General features: G+C 33.8%; 2 protein-coding genes across 4 annotated transcripts; both read right to left on the bottom strand.

Annotated features, from left to right (window-relative positions):
- Nucleotides 1–828: 828 nt before the first annotated feature.
- On the bottom strand, nucleotides 829–10,825 carry LOC110427072 (putative ADP-ribosylation factor GTPase-activating protein AGD13). Of its 2 annotated transcripts, none has more exons than XM_021442463.2 (9): nucleotides 10,606–10,825; nucleotides 9,854–9,918; nucleotides 8,948–9,029; nucleotides 5,284–5,359; nucleotides 4,461–4,624; nucleotides 4,030–4,162; nucleotides 3,453–3,569; nucleotides 2,877–2,972; nucleotides 829–1,409 (listed from the first exon to the last, which is right to left on the bottom strand). In XM_021442463.2, the coding sequence occupies exons 2-9, from the start codon at nucleotides 9,870–9,872 to the stop codon at nucleotides 1,128–1,130; spliced, it is 969 nt and encodes a 322-aa protein (XP_021298138.1). In that variant the 5' UTR covers nucleotides 9,873–9,918; nucleotides 10,606–10,825; the 3' UTR covers nucleotides 829–1,127. The 2 variants fall into 2 exon arrangements, with proteins under 2 accessions (XP_021298138.1, XP_021298136.1); XM_021442461.2 differs by having other exon boundaries at nucleotides 10,574–10,824.
- A 556-nt stretch (nucleotides 10,826–11,381) lies between these two features.
- On the bottom strand, nucleotides 11,382–15,273 carry RFNR2 (root FNR 2). 2 transcript variants are annotated; one of them, XM_021442781.2, is made up of 6 exons: nucleotides 15,133–15,264; nucleotides 14,944–15,054; nucleotides 14,735–14,791; nucleotides 13,155–13,487; nucleotides 12,618–12,837; nucleotides 11,382–12,081 (listed from the first exon to the last, which is right to left on the bottom strand). In XM_021442781.2, the coding sequence occupies exons 2-6, from the start codon at nucleotides 14,965–14,967 to the stop codon at nucleotides 11,585–11,587; spliced, it is 1,131 nt and encodes a 376-aa protein (XP_021298456.1). In that variant the 5' UTR covers nucleotides 14,968–15,054; nucleotides 15,133–15,264; the 3' UTR covers nucleotides 11,382–11,584. The 2 variants fall into 2 exon arrangements, with proteins under 2 accessions (XP_021298456.1, XP_021298455.1); XM_021442780.2 differs by having other exon boundaries at nucleotides 14,944–15,273.
- Between the last annotated feature and the right edge of the window lie 1,389 nt (nucleotides 15,274–16,662).

Here is a 16,662-nt window from a genome sequence, read left to right as displayed (position 1 = left end):
AAGTCAATTAAGTAAACAAAATTAATTTTAGTGAAAAAAATATTTAAATTTATATTCTCGGACTAAAAGTATTTAATGGTATATAAATTTTAATTTTTAAATAAAGAATAATGAGGATAAAAATAATTATAGTTTAAAATTGATATAGATAAGTTTTGACGTAAAACTATAACAATTGACGTAAAAATTTATAAAGATTAAATAACTAAATTTTAAATCCTAACGTAAATATGTGAGAGTTAACTTAATAAATTAATTAAGAAAAATAATCTAATTTTAATGAAAATAAATATTTAAATTTGTGTTCTTGAGCTAAAAGTATTTAATGATATATAAATTTTAATTCTTAAATAAATAATAATAACTCAAAATTGACATAAATAAATCTTGACGTAAAACTGAAACAATTGATATAAAAAAATAAAGATGAAATAACTAAATTTTAAATCTTAATGTAAATGTGTGAGAGTAAATATAATAAGTTAATTAAATAAAAAAATTTAATTTTAATAAAAAATAAATATTTATATTTATATTATCGAGATAAAAGTATGTAATAACATTCAAATTTTTATTTTTAAATAAAAATAATTATAATTTAAAATTTATATAAAAAAGATTTGATGTAAAAATTTATAAAAGTGAAATAATTAAATTTTAAATTTTAACGTAAACGTGTAAAAATTAACTTAATAAATCAATTAAGTAAAAAAATATAATTTTTAATAAAAAATAAATATTTAAATTTATATTCTTAGATTAAAAGTGTAAAACGATATACAAATTTTAATTATCATCATGAAGAAACTACAAATAAACTTATAAATCTCCCAAAAAAAGACCCTTTTGATATAGTAATCTAACCAGTTCAAACTTCAAACCCGAGTTTGGACTTAAAAATCCATACTCAAGCTCGACTCCTAAACACCTCTACTAGGGAAGCCTTTCAGCAAAATTTTACAAGAAAATGAGGAGCGAGAAATGAGTTAAGTGTTAAATGAATAAATACAATACATACAATAAATAAAGACAAGCGTATGTTTCCACTTTCCACTCCATATGGACAAGAATCAATATTACAGTGACTGATTTTATTGGGTGGAAGGAAGAATGATAAAATGTACTACTTATTGATCAAGAGGCAGCCACTCTACCTCTAGATATAGTTCTCCAGATTCAACATTTTGGAGCTTGAGTGACACATCTTGTTTCACCTTCCCATCCACAATGTTGATGATGCTGTCCTCTATGAGGGCGTTATCGTGGGACTTCAGCCATTTGCCAATCTGCATATTTCCAAACATTTCAGGGTCCCCATATGCCATTGCAGATGTTATCAAGGGCTGGATATCAATCTCTGCTTCTCCCATTATGTCATCAGCCGAGAATGTGTCATGATCAAACACTTGCTACAATGTGCAATGTGAAAGTTCAACAGATTAGAGGAACCCAATCATCACTATGCTTAAAATGGCATGAAATCTCATATGAATGAATGAATAGTAATGAAAGCACCAGCGGTTCAACCACATAATCTAGAAGGTTATATGCGAAACTCCTGGTTAAGTACAATAATTTTTAGTAACTCTTATTAACTGGTGATAACCATTGCTAATGGAGAGATTTGACTAGAGAATGGGCATATAGAAATGTAGCTAATGAGAAATGCCAATAATATCTTCACTTTCCTTTCTCCTTTGATGACCAGGGGAAAACATGAAATGATTCCCTCTGTCTGTTATACTGTTGAACACTCCTGTAACTGTCTTTTTTATCTGAATATCTTTGAACTTTAACCCAAACTCCTCTCAATAGATAGTCAATGTAACAGGTGCCTCAATCCAGGCTCAAGACTCATCACCTCCCATGAATTTCCAGCCTCTAATAAATCAAGCATGACTAAATCTGAGAATTCTAATTCCATCCTTTTTTAACAGATAGTCACAGGGTTAAGTCTGCTTCACGATCCCAGCATACAATTCCCTTTATTTCCAGTTAATTAGACATTGGTTTTATCTGTCTAACCATATTATTGAGAATGAAACCATGAACAACTGGTCAAATTGTTCATCCAGCACAGCTACGGACAATTAGGATAGCAAACAAACAGGAAGAGTGGCTAGAATATAAGGAATTTACATTGACTATGCATTAAGTTTTTGAGCTCAAAATTGCTGAGTACTGATCATGTAAATGTGCAATTCATCAACGTTCCCAAATAAAACCATAAAGTGTTCCAAATGCGAAATAGCTACCGAAACATCCAGTACTTAGATAGTATTTAGCAATACAGAATATTTTCCGTTTTCAATGCTAGAGTTTGCACAAATTAATCTGACTTCCTCAAAGCCAGACTGACACAGCCCAAATTAACTCGAAAATTTAATAACTTGAAAATGCAACCCCAAATCTAAAATGACTCAAACGAATGGCCAAATACCTCAAATGACGTGAAACTGAAATAACCTGACCTCACTGCTGTCCCACCCAATTACTGCTTTTACACACCTAGAGGCAACAAACCGAAAAGCTGTTCTCATGCAGCTCAAATGGATTTAAAACCTCAATAACCAGAACCTACGCTAAATGAACTGGAACATCTCAAAACCTGAAATGACCCAAACCCAGCCAACACGAAACCAAAACAACTGGAACCTAAACAGCCCTTAAACTGGAGCCAAATACATGAAGTTTATATGACTTGACCCCAATCCAACCCAATCAGCCTCATTGCCATTTATAGAACTTCAAAAATATGTAGAACCACAATTCTCATATTGCATACATACAGAGGGTAATAGTTCTCTAAAAATAGTCAACTTTTTGCAACAACAAAGTTTCTTAATAACATAGATTGGGAAGAAAAACACACTTACCAACTTCACAGGCCCAAAGTTCTCAGGAACAGATAGCATGAGTTCCTCATTCCAAACTGGATTCAAGTTGCTCTTTATTATAGTCGTCTGAACGGTCTAAGAAGATCAAAGACCCATCGTTATCATTTGTAAAAGAACTAGCACCATCTAAAGCAACTAGTAATCTTCTTCTCAGTTTTGATAATAATGTAAGCTATTACTCACAAATAGCAAAAAAGAAAACACATAACAGATATCCACATAGTATGTTTGTAGCTTCAATCAGAAGGACAAATATATAAAGTACCACAAAAGCTGAAGTTTTAATAGAGGTCTGAACCACCATCAAAACTTAGTGAATGATATCAACAGCTTGACCCACATGCAGAATTGATACTGATGTAACCTAAAGCATAAATGCCCACAAGTCCATGCATGCACATGCACACAGAGAGAAAGAGACAGAAGCAATAACATAGTTTGTAACAGTCTACGCCTTGAGAATGTCAACAGGTAGCAACCACAGAATGTATAACCTTGACAGAACTTTTGAGCTTAAGTTATGAGAATAAAGACCAAAGATGTAAAGCAACCAACCTGCTGCCCAAGAGTCAGGACAACATAAGGATCACTTGTCATCATATCCCGAATGGCTAAATTTGTGCCTTTTACCACTTTGACCTTCAGTAACCCAATAAATTCTACCATGCCTTCCTGTTACCACTTTCACGTCAAACAGATTGAAGTTATTAACCAAAGCAGATATAGCCAGTTCATCCATCTTAAGGTATTTTAATTGTTGATGTCAATACTAACTTGACTTTTCTCAGAAAGAATACAGTCACAACTTGTGCAACCCTTAATGTGGGTATTTGCCAGGTTTTAGTGTAGGCATTCTTTTTTTCCAAAATAATAAACATGAACCAACTCAAAACCATATAAACAAGCAGCACATAAAATATAACACCCCCAATAATTCTGGATCTTGACATAAAAAAAATGAATGCAAGATGAGCCTACAACAGAATGCAACAGAAGCATCCCATCTACATGTTCAGTGCTCATAGCTGTGCAGCAAGTACCCAAGTTCATCTCTTACAAAGTAGCATGATCTTCATTGTGGTTCCTGAGACGAAGAAGCGGAATGGAAGAAACAAAGAGTAAAAGATTTTACCGAATTTTCTGATGACTTTACTCGAAAACTATCCAAAATCTTTCTAGAAAAGCTTGATCGAAGAGAAGCAGAACTCTTCCCTGATGTGATCCGCAAGCTAGGTTTCAAAAATTCTTGAAGCTCATACTTGGACCTACAGGAAGATTTGAAATAAGTAATTACTATAACATCTAAGCTATGGCTGATCCATCAAATCTGCTATATGCTTCCAGAACAGACACAGAAAGAACAAGAATAAAATAGGTTTGTCGGTAAGTCATGGTAAGGTTACAGCAGTTTAAGCAATGCCTTTCCATCTAAATCCAGTCAACAGGTCCCAACAAAAGGAATGGTCTGAACAGGAAAAAAAAGGTTTAGAGCACATAAAGGCATCCGAGAGAAGTCACAAGGAAATTCACAACTAGACAGATTCTAAATTTGACCAAAATAACCTGATGAATCTCCTCCGCTCATCATGACTCGCATCTGGGCCAGGCTTTGAACAATTTTCTGGTATATATGCCTCGTAGATTGCATTAGCAGAGGAATTTCCTCCAACTTCAATCATGGCATCAATTTCATCATCAGACCATTCATCCAATGTCACAGATAAAACCTGGGATCATCAGAAAGTATTGTTGCTGTCAGCAGAAGAACAAGGGACAAGAACAAAAGAAAGAACAACAACACACTAAATTTCAAAGTATCATCAACTAGAAGAGGATTATGTAAGAGGAATTGTTAGCATGATATAGATATCGATTTGGTCATAATTATGTAAAAAAACATAATAGCCTAAAGTCAAGTCCTTAAAAAGAGCAAATCGGTCACAACAATCTACAGTTAAAAAATCTACAAGGATAACATAAACAAGTGAAAGACTTCAGTTAAACTATGAAAGATTCAACGGGTATTATGGTCACAACAACCAACCCACTACATTACAGCTGACTTTTCTGCCATGTATCAGTTCCGCACAATAATTTGAGTTCATCCAACAAACATTTTATTTATCAATTGTCTAAAATCACAGCTGTGCTGACATTCTATTATTAAAGTACACACCTACTACCCAATACTTGGATCTTCCAATTTTACTGATTCATTTAATTAAATCTCCATTCTAAAAATCAGATAAACAAATTGTCTATGATAAAGTATATAACCATGTTGCCATAAGCAGCCAACAGAAACTCTCATATCTTTCCCCACTGAGGAGTCAATATTCCATGAGTGAACAAAAATATTAAACAAGACGCAGCCTATAGTAGTCACCTTGGAGATGTGTGTACCGAGGCTTCTGTGCACACTGCAACACTTCAAGCATATAAAGACACCAATATTTGCTGATCTGAAAATACAATTGTCAAGTGATTTTCTGAATCCTTTCTCATGCCACAAACAAATATACATACACAAGCTTGAGATTATGTGCTTTATGTGGTTACGTTCTAAAGCTTTTCACTATTCATCTTCAGCATTGTCAACTTAGAAAGGCCTTATGAAAGACACTTCCATGTAACGTTACGCAAGTGCTGAAATCAATTTCATGTAAATAACAAACTAGCACAAAATAATGTGAATCCAGCATGAATTAAAGAAATTGTCTTAAATATTTAATTCTTTATGAACCATAAATCTACACTACTTGACAAGAAAATGCAAGATTTCTAATTTAAATGTTTCCTTTATTCCTCAATTAACATTTCATTTTAATTTAAGGAGAAATTAGGGAACAAAAAAATCCATACATATGATGATGCAACTAAAAGAAATTTACTCTTCTTTATGTCACCAATTTTCTGGTTAACAGTTGAGCAAATTAAGGAATAACAGAAAGAACAGACATAGAGTTGTTGATTTCTTATTATCATCCTTCTTTGATCCTCAAACTTGAAATCAGATGCCCTTTCTATATAAAAATTTAATTTCATGCTAGTTCAACACAGCTAATTTCAGCTAAAAATATACTAAGTGCATCTCACCAAGTTATCAAATAAAATCATAACATTCATTAAGAATGGGCCAAATAAATCTTCATTGTGAAAGGCATATAGCCACCAAAAGGCTCCTATTACTCTCCTAAGGTAAACAAGCACATATTATAGAATGAAAATCTCCATTATGATAATCAAGATAAAATTTTTCATAAATTTGTTTGGATTTGCTTAAGAGGTAGGTGTTATACCAAGATCTTCAAGCCTAATCAGCCAAAGGCCCATTGGCCCTTTCACCAACTTGGGAGACACGTGGTGCCTAAAGCAGGCATGACACACTCTTGAAATCAATGACTGAATATTCCTGGCAGCTGCCACCAACACTTTGCATGGTGTGCTATTAGTTCAAGATGTACTTCCCATATATAAGAGAGAAGAAGTCCCAAAAGGTATAACCTCACTCTCTCTCCACTTTTTCTTCCCTTTTTCCTTACTCACTTGTTGACTTACGCATCAAAGAGGGCATCATAGAAACCCTCTGATGACCCAATTTTTGCAAGTTTTGTCCTCGATCCAACCAATAAAGCTCTCCAGACCATTCAGAGAAGTCTTCCAGTCAACTCAGCTCCGCTCCTTCTCCATTTGACCTCAAAATTTTGGTGTTGTCTATGGGAATGAGAGTAGTCATGTCCAATTCCCACTCAAGCCCCCTTTCAACCCTCCCCTAAACGGTCTACCCACCCAACCCAAACCTTAACCAACCAATACCAAACGCCAACCAAGTAGAGAAACCAGAAGAAAGTGTCAACTTACCTTAGCACCATAAAACAAAGAAACCTAAAACCATCAAAATCAACTCAGAATCTACTAATCCCTTGAAACTTTAGTTGCAAATGGATGACATAAGGAAGGAGGGAGAGCAAGCCCATAACTTTTGGGACATGCTAAATCTTGACCTTAGATCAATGTAAACAGTTGGTGGAAACTGTCAAGAATATTCACTCCTCGATGTCAGGAGCATGTGAAATCTGCTCTGAGCGCCACATGTCTCCCAATATGGTGAAGGGGCCTAATGGGCCCTTGGCTAATTGGTCTTGAAGCCCTTGATAGGCGCAGGGGCAACTAAGGTGATCACCCTCGTGACTGGTTGTCTTTAATCTTAGCCTTCCCATCATATGCTTCAGTTTTACACGATACAAGTGAAAAACTCTTACTAGAATATCGACAGTAGATGATGAAAGACAATTAACAAAAAATGATGGAAGAGATGGCAAAAAGCGCTTGCAATGCAAGACGACCCAGCACTCAAAAACTCGAGAACACTAGAAAAGCAAAAAGAATGGAAGTGAAAATTTTTTTCACCCCTTGACCCAACTTATAATGACCAACAAACACCTCAAACAAAGAGTCACTTAAACTATCACCAACTACGTCGATCCATGTGCTTTGTAACGTTTGCAAGTGAGCAAATGCAAACATAAGAACCGACATCACCCAAAAACATGTAGTCACATGGCATTGCATGCAGTCACACAACCTAGCATGTCGTGATGTTAACTGTTAAAAAGAAATCACACACTTGTGTGTCACAACAGTTGTCAAAACCAGATGTCACTTTAGGTCTGAGACTTCTTGTCACTAATTCAATGAACTGCGAAAATTAAGGCTTTTCAAAATTCAATCCAAAAATTCAAAAATTTTACAAGTGCAACTCTTTAGAAAATTTATAACACAATGCAAACCTCCACCAAAATCAAATAAGTGCGAAAAACCACCCGAACAACTATGGCAAACATCCGCCAAAAGATAAACAAGCCCAAAACATAACCGCCAAAAGTTAATTTACACAAATAGTGAGCAATGCAAGTGACTACATCCAAGACAAAAATTTATGATCACCATGATCTGAGGCAAATGTTATACCAAGAGCTTCAAGCCCAATTAGACAAGGGCCCATTAGGCCGTTTCACCAACTTGAGAGACACATAGTGCCTAGAGCAGGCGCCACACTCTCCTAACATCAAGGACTAAATATTCCTGATAGATACCACCAACACTTTGCATGGGATGCTATCATATTTTGTATAAGATTAGTATTTAAGCTTTTAATTTTTTTCAATTTCTTTGCAACAAAGTTATACATAAAAATTTAATCATTAAAAAATTAAAAACTAAATTTACAATATCTTTTATTTTGTTGATGTTATTGTATAATGATTTTTTTTATAATACACTATTGTACATTATTAAATATCTTGCAATATTATAGTAAATTTGCATTCCCTATGCATAGCATAGACTAAAAGCAAATCATTGTAGAAGTTGTATGTACAAAATATAAAAAAGTATCATACAAGAAAATAACTCCAAAAAAAGCCAACTATCACCATTTAGCATTTATACGAGAAATTAAGTTTGTGTCACACACATGTATTTGGGAGAGTTAAATGCATCAAATAATCCTACAGTAAATGTACAAAGGAATTTTGTGAAAGTAAAAGATTTATTACATAAGTCTCGAGGAGAAAGTTCATAAGCAATTAATCAGGTATCAAGTAAAATAGATTAAAAATGTTAATGATTATATAAAGACTTTAGAAAATCAAGGGGCAAGTAAAAATAACTAAGAAAACTAAAGAAAAAAAAAAGAACTTTCATAGGACTAAATAGAATTTGAAAAAGTTGAAGGGGGCCAAGTAAAGAAAACTAAAAAGATTAAGTAAGATAATCTCAGGGATAAAGTAGAATTTGGAAAAGCCAGTGGGGATCATGGCCCCCTTGGAACTCACCTAGCTCTGTCCTTGAAAAGAAAGCCAACAAGTTACTCAATGCTCATTGCTTAAGTAAAATCTTTTCTTCAAACTGGACTTGAAAATAAAAAAGCAAATATTCTGTACATTGTTGTTGATTGATTCAATCAAACTGTCTTCATCATCACCGTATCATCATAGTAAAAGAAATGAATAGGCAAAACCTAAGCAAGTTGTAATGGTTAAACTTACGCCCATTTTGGATCCGGAGCACCACAATCAGCACAATGGCGATTATCAGTCTGACTTAATAGGTTCTTCAATCTTGCTTTAGCTGCAGAGGAAATACATATTTACCAAAAAAAAATCAGTAAACTAATGTATAGAAAACAAAAAACAAAAATCAGCATATATAAAAGAAGAGGACAGATATATTATCCTAAAAAAGATACACAATTATGCCTATTAAGGTCAATGCACCAAAATGGAGAATCTCTAGCGTCTTATACTTAATGTTATGTAAACCGAAAAGAGAACTGTTAGGCATTTAGTGTTTGATAACAATGCAAAACCAGATATTAAGTGTTCGTAGAGAGGAAAAGGAGAAAAGAAAAGAAATGAGGGGCATAAAGGATATGAATTATCCCTTCATTCTTTAGCACCAGTCTAATTCTCAGGCCTTTATATATACAACTTTTACACTTCCTAGTGAAGAAAACAAGTTGACAACTGAGTTCTACAAAGCCAAATTCCGAAAATTAGCTCTTTTTAAAAGTAGCATTACACTTTGTTCACCTCATTTTCTTCAAATTGAGATGCATGGGCCAACCACAAAATAGTGGTAAAACATCATGCAATTACTTCGAGAGAAGCTTGAGCATGTGTGGAAATGTCCCATGCAAGATAGCTACCTATTACTTAAAATTTCACATGCGAAAGACAATTGCAACTTGTCTCTTTTTGGCCATTGTAGATTGCGAACTTAATTTTGCAAATTATTGAAGGAAAGATTAACCAAAAAATTATAATAATTAACTAAGAAAAATTATGAGCTATGTACTGCCTTATAATAGTACATGGAGAACATGACTATCATCTATAATTTATGACCAGAAAGTTTCAAAGCATTCATCATTGATTGATGTAACAGTAGCATACCTGTGGTAGTTCCACTCATTGCTCTGCTACCAAAACACGATCAGCCAACAAGAAAGCTTGAAAATCTGAGAAAAAAGCCAAACGAAAACCAATCCATATCAGCTAAATGGATACAAAATTGCCATGTAATTTCTGTTAGGACTTTTCTCTGTTCATTTTTCTTTTCAATCTCTTCTACGTTTTTTCCCATTCCTGGGGTCCAAATCAAATACTGCATTCTAAAGAGAATCAAAACGTCAGAAAAATGATAATAATAAAAAGAATCACTAATCGTCAAACAAGGTGGTCCAAGGTAAAAGAAGAAATAGACAAATGAAATTACGGTAAAACTTCAAATGAAATATAACAATATCCCAAAACTGCAATAAGTGAAAAATGGAACCATACAAAAACCCAAATGATTCTTTTAAAAAAAAAATCCAAAAGAAACCCAAATGAATATTGTAATTAATTTTCATTTCCTACATTTTCTCAGCAACAAACAGAACAGAAACAGAGAAAACCCAGTATTGGTATTATCAGATATCCGCTAAAAGGTACAATAATATCAAAAGTCAAGAGTTTGCCAATGATTAAAAGAAAGGATAATATGAAGAAACCCAATAACCAAAGCAACAATGGAAAATTAAAAATAAAAATAAAAAAGAAAAGTCAAAGAAACGCTAAGAGATTCAAAGAAAAATGATATGAAAGATCTGAAAGAGGTATTTAGAAGTTCACCACTGAAATGAAATTGCAAATCCAAAGATTACCCAGAGACAGATGTGGCTGAAAGAGAGACAGAGAGAGAGAGAACGGGAATGAGAATGAGAATGAAAAGGTCTACTTTTGAAAAGGTGATGAAAACTATGGAAAGCAAGCTTTATTAAATTATTATTTTGATTTTTATTCTGTGTTTGTTGTATGCGTTTTTATTTTTTAATAATTTATATAATAAAGAAAGTTTCTGTGTAAGGTGTCAGCAACGAGAATGAATCACGTAGTCTATGGAATCTGTCTTCTGCCTATTATTGGAAGAAGACAATAAATCAACATTTAGCCCAAAATAATTTAATTTTTGACTCGTATTTATTAAATAAAAATTCAAGACTTATGACCAAAACATAAAGCTTAAAAAAGATCACCAAAATATTTTTAATTAAAATCTATTTATCACCTTTGGACTTTCTTTTTTCATTTTGTGTGGTGCCCAATTAATTAAAGCTTGTATCCTAATGTTAACAGCTAGCGCCACAATTGAATTCAATTACATCCAGACTCATGACGTATAATAATTTTATTTGTATAATACTCTAATCTTACTTAATCCAGCCAATCTAACATTTTCCATTAAAAAATACTCATTGATATCTTAAACTTAACTAGTAATGTATCGAGCCAATCTAGCAATATATATATAACATTCACCAAGCACGGCCTGGTTGTATTCCATAAGTCCAAAAAGAAATAGTTCTGGCTGGACCCTCTTTGGATGGCATTCAACAATAAGAATGAAAAGAAGCAACAACCCAAACACAAGTAGCCGAGATGAAATGAAACTCAACAATCATCAATGGAGAGGTTTTCTGGTTTTGTATTAATCACGCATCTAGCTCGATTATTTAATCATACAAATGTATGCTGCCAGCTAAATCCAAGGCCCGATAAATGAAAAATGCCAAATTGTCTACCATGGCTACACTGCCGTATCTCTGTAAAGACAGGGCATAACTTGAGTACAGTCCTGCAAAACTAATATACTTCTACATGCCATTGTTTCTTCTTCTTGAGTTGTGAAAGCTTCTCATCCCAATTCTCTCCTCTCTTCTCAGCAACTCTTTTCAGTGTTTCTTGGATCCTAGGCATCATTCCCTTGAGCCCACAGAAATATATATGGGCTCCATCATCCAAGAGCTTGAAAATTTCATCACTGTATTCCTCGATCTTATCCTGAACATACATCTTGCCCCCACTCCTGTTCTTCTGCTCTCTACTAAGAGCTCGATCGTATCGGAAGTGATCTGGGAAGTCCTGAAGGTATTTGGTAAACTCATCGTCATAAAGGAGACTGTCAGCGTTGGCTACCCCAAGGAAAAGCCATGCAAGGCCGCGGAACTTGAATGTAACATCTTCCATGAACATGCGGCGTAGGTAGCCTCTGAATGGAGCTACACCAGTGCCAGTAGCTATCATTATGTGGTTGGCATTTGGGTTATCTTCAGGCAAAAGCATTATCTTGCCAGAGGGACCTGCCGAAAGATTCTAGTGAGTTAATAAGAGATATGTGATCAGTTGTAACAATCAATTTTCCTGTAAAATCCACATAATTAGCCAACACCAACAAGAGGAAAAAAAGAAAAAACAAAAAGAATCTAATTCAATAATCTTAACCAAGAGAAAGATTTAAACAAGAATTAGTATTTTGATAAGATAATGGCAAGACAATCTTAGTGGAATTCAACCAAGAAAATAATGCACAATTGGCTGGAATGTAAGCAGTTCAGTAACAATCTTGTTGGACCATCCAATAAAATTGCCTTAAGACATTGCGATACACCTTATGAAGCTATCAGCATAGTAAAATTTAGTAAAACCTAAAGACCGTCTTTTTATTTTATGAACTACTAAAACCTAGCTGTCTGTATTGCAATTTCCAATTGATTTGAATTACTAGCTGTCAATAACTGTACGTTGGGTAATTTTAACCATCACCCTACAGTAATATTTAAGATGTGTAGGAGAACTGTGCTATATTAAGATGTTCCACTTTATTAAAGGATCTTACCAGTGATCTGAACTTTATCTCCAGGCTTGGTGTCGCATAGGAAATTGCTACATACACCATTCTTTGAAGGATCCTCGTTTCCAGTCTCAGGGTCATAATAGACAGCACGACGAACACACAAACTGGCTGTCTTCCCATCGAAAGAATCTCCGTACCTGGTTGAGGCAATGGAATACAGACGAACATTGTGGGGAGACCCTGGTTTCTTCGGATTTTCACCCTATGAAGTAGAAACAAACGAAATTTTAGAAAGGAAATCGATGAAGTAGAAACTAAAACAAGAAGTTGAAAGAATACACATGACTTCAAGCTATGAGATTGAGAGCCACTAATGGATGCGACTGGACACTGATGGTGAACATGACATTCAAAATTCAAAAATATCTCATTCCCATGTTCCAAGCATGATTTCTCGTCACTGCAAGTTTCATCTATGCTTAAAGTTGATATATTCTAAGGATAAAAATTACTGATTTAACTGCACAAAACTAACTCAAAACAGTCAAAAACACAGCATTATAGGTATGGCAAGCTTACAGGAGGGATAACACCGTAGCTCTGCCCTTCCCAGTAGGGTACATTGCCACCATGGTCAATCACAATATGGCAAGTCTCACCCGGAGCTTTTGGACCGACAAGTCTCTCCACAGAAACAATGGTAGCTGTGTAAGGTTCTTTGGGCTTGAATAAATTTAGTGGGGGCTCTTTTGCATTTTCCAACTCTAGAGGTGCAACTGCAACCTTGGATTTGCTGGCTTGTTGCACTGACATGCATACTATGTACTGATTGCTCTTCTGTATATTTCGTGATTTTAAATCCAAAGATAAGGTGGAAACCCATGACTTGTCACCAAAGCTTATACTGTTCCTCTGCAAAAAAGCCAAGTGCTTCTGTGTTAAGACCTAATTTGGCATATGCACTATGCAGAAGGTTAACTTGCAGGATAAAAAAATATAAGCTGAAACAACATCTTAAGAAACAATGCAACTCTAGTTCAGTTATCGCACCAACAATATTAACTAAAGAAACAACTCCCAACACAAATTGCTGAATACAGTTGTCTATCATGTGGACAAATTAGTTCACAAAGCTGCATTTGACAACCACACTCACTTTGGCCATTGTCGACACATTCAAAGATGCACAGGCATGAGAAAAGTGCATTATCATAACAGACAACCACTGTAGGAAATTAATGAAGAAAGAGAAAACTTGAGCTGCCAATGAAGTTCAGCATCATTGCATCTGTAACCTACTGCAGAGGGATAAACCAGATAGCATCTCACTAAAACAATGATCTGTTAAACTATTTAATTCTTTACTGTCAACAACTTCAATTTATTGGAAGATTTTAAATGTGTTCAGAAGTGGCAATAATGCAATGCGGTATTTTAAAGGAAAAAGGAAGAAACAAAGAGCAATATGACTCTTCTGCAGTCAGCAACTTCGACTTCTTAAAGAAAGGAGGAAGGAGAAGAAGAGATGATCATTTGGCTTTATCATCACAGTTTTGAAGGCAAAAGTGCAGCATGAATATAGACATTAGACACTCCTCGAGCCTCAAGGCATGACAGAACTTGGAAATTGAAGCTTGACACAAAAGAAGAAATCACAAACAAGGCATTGCATTTGTTTAGTTGGTATTGACAATTGACATAGTTAAATATTATAGGAAAGATGACCATGGTATTCTCGTTTTTCCTACAACCTGTAGCACTACTTTGTGAAAATAATCTCTTCTGACACAAATTATGATCACTCTTAGTCTCAGAGAATATGAAAACTTAAAACATTAACTGTATTTCAGCCCATAAAAAGAAAAGGTTTAAGTTTGGTTACTGGTTATCAAGATTATACATAGATTCTGACTCCAACAGCGCATTAAAGTAGATAAGATCAAAAAAATTCAACCATAACATCTTAACATGATTGTCCAAATTCCTCCATAAAAGGCTTAACAACCTGAGCTGAAAATTCAAACTTGTAAAGATCGTTACTCCTAGTCTTTCCAAAGAATCAAATTACCCACCACGGCAACTTAACCAAAAACTCAAAAGGAATGTAAAAATTAATTAGGTTTTGAATGAAAAATCAGAATCATAATACTAATCAATACCTTGAATACAGATCTCCTTAGAGAAATATCGTTTCCAATGGGAACAGCTAAAGAAACCTGAAAAACAAACAAAACAAAATCTGTGTTTCAGAAAACCCATTTCGATAAATTCAAGAACAGCTAAAGAAATAATAAGATTTTTAAATATACATATATATATATATATATTCCTGGGTAATCAAAGATAAAAATAATAATTGATAAAATACCTGGGATACAGCAGAATGGGCCATGATGAGATGATTAGGAGAGCAAAGAAAGCGAGAGTGAAGAGAAATGTGGGTTGGGTCTTGCTTTTTACCACTTGGCTTGTGTTAGGCCTGAGTTTCAGAAAATGAAGAAATGAACATAAAAGGAACAAGATTGGAGTGAATTTGATTAATACTAATATAAATGACCCTTTGGAGAGTGGCAAAAGACGCCTTTTGCCTCGTTGCTGTCCCCTTTGGCTCCTCGGATTGCTGCTAAGTTACCCAATTAAAACTTTGCTGCTTCTGCTGCCTCCCCCTTTGACTCTTTTGTTCATGCATACTGACGCTACAATCAACTTTAAACCAATTTATTTATTTTATAATAATAAAATTAATTATTAATTAACTCAATTTTCGCTGAAAAGAAAAAACTTTTTACATAATCCTAGCTCTTGAATTTGAGATGTTGGCTTGGAATTGAAGAAATTTGTTACAATAAAAGAGGAAGTTGGCCAAATTGAATGTATATTAACCCACCCAAATTGACCAAGTTGATTAAATAATTACTCAATAATCGTTTTTATATTATCAAATCATTAATTTCATTTTTAATTCTATATTATGTTTTAAAATGATAATGAAAGTGAAAAAAGTGTAATAATTCCAAAGGGGGCCTTTGGAAGGGTGATTTGGTTGCAACATAGACCTCTAGCATTGCCCAAAGGGCCATCAAATATCAAATCAAATCAAATCATTTGTACCAAACTTGAAAACAGTGGGCGTCGCTTCAGAATCAGAATTCTGAGATTAGATGCACACATGCATTTCCTCCACTACTCAGCCTTGGTAAAGAAACAGCCAAAATACAAAAGAGATACAAGTACACCATATCTATCTGATGAACATTCAAACAAGTTTAAACATGTAATATCAATCTAAGCCTAAAGCCATCCTAATCCCCAACACAAGCATTCATACAACTTATATAACATATTCACATTTCAATGTGCTTCTTCTCTCTTGTTTACTTTGTTTTGAAAGGACACTTTCAACAAGTTTACTCTCCATCAATTTCAAACTATTTTAGCTAGTATGAATCTAAATTTTTAAAAAACCTCGGAGTTGTGCTATTTATGATAAGACACGAGAGCCAATTATATAGTAGTTAAAGGCCACAAATTCTGTCTTTATCAAAATCTTTGATTAAGAGATTTGGATATTTAAATAAGAAAGGAACATAATTTCTAATTTGTTTAAGATAAACTTAATTTTTACTATTTCACTTTAGATCAAGTCAATTAACGATTAAAATCAATTAAGACATAGCTTTTGTTATCTAAGTATCTCAAGCAATCACGAAATGTTTCATTGTATCATATATACATTTAAAAAGATGTAATTAGATAACTAACTTTGAATGGTCATTGAATCATTAACACGATCCAAATATATTCAAGAAAAATAAATATGTAACCAAAACAATAGCAAAATAACTTGTAATGATTAAAATGATTAAAAATCTTAACAACATATGAATTTTACATCATGTACAAAAGTTATGTAAATGTTTCTAAAACTATATCACATACCAAATTATTAAAATATTTTTAAAATTATACGACATATTAGACGGTGAAAATATCTTTAAAGTTACATTGCTTATTATATTACAAAAGCACCCTTGAAATTAAATCTACATAACATGTTAAATTACATTCCTAAAATTATATCACATGA

Source organism: Theobroma umbraticum, unplaced genomic scaffold (genome assembly GCF_002168275.2).
Source record: "Theobroma umbraticum cultivar Fairchild unplaced genomic scaffold, ASM216827v3 scaffold_228.0, whole genome shotgun sequence".
NCBI classification, from domain to species: domain Eukaryota; kingdom Viridiplantae; phylum Streptophyta; class Magnoliopsida; order Malvales; family Malvaceae; genus Theobroma; species Theobroma umbraticum.
This window is presented reverse-complemented; position numbering and strand designations above follow the sequence as displayed.

Excerpts from the sequence above, each read along its gene's own strand:
- LOC110427072 (XM_021442463.2), bottom strand. Across the intron at positions 5,360-8,947 it reads GCTCCGGATCCAAAATGGGC|ATCAGCAAATATTGGTGTCT; the intron begins GTAAGTTTAACC and ends TTGTATTTTCAG. Across the intron at positions 4,163-4,460 it reads GAGCGGAGGAGATTCATCAG|GTCCAAGTATGAGCTTCAAG; the intron begins GTTATTTTGGTC and ends ATCTTCCTGTAG.
- RFNR2 (XM_021442780.2), bottom strand. The coding sequence starts at position 14,967 with ATGGCCCATTCTGCTGTATCCCAG. Across the intron at positions 13,488-14,734 it reads TAAGGAGATCTGTATTCAAG|AGGAACAGTATAAGCTTTGG; the intron begins GTATTGATTAGT and ends GCTTTTTTGCAG. Across the intron at positions 12,838-13,154 it reads GCTACGGTGTTATCCCTCCT|GGTGAAAATCCGAAGAAACC; the intron begins GTAAGCTTGCCA and ends TCTACTTCATAG.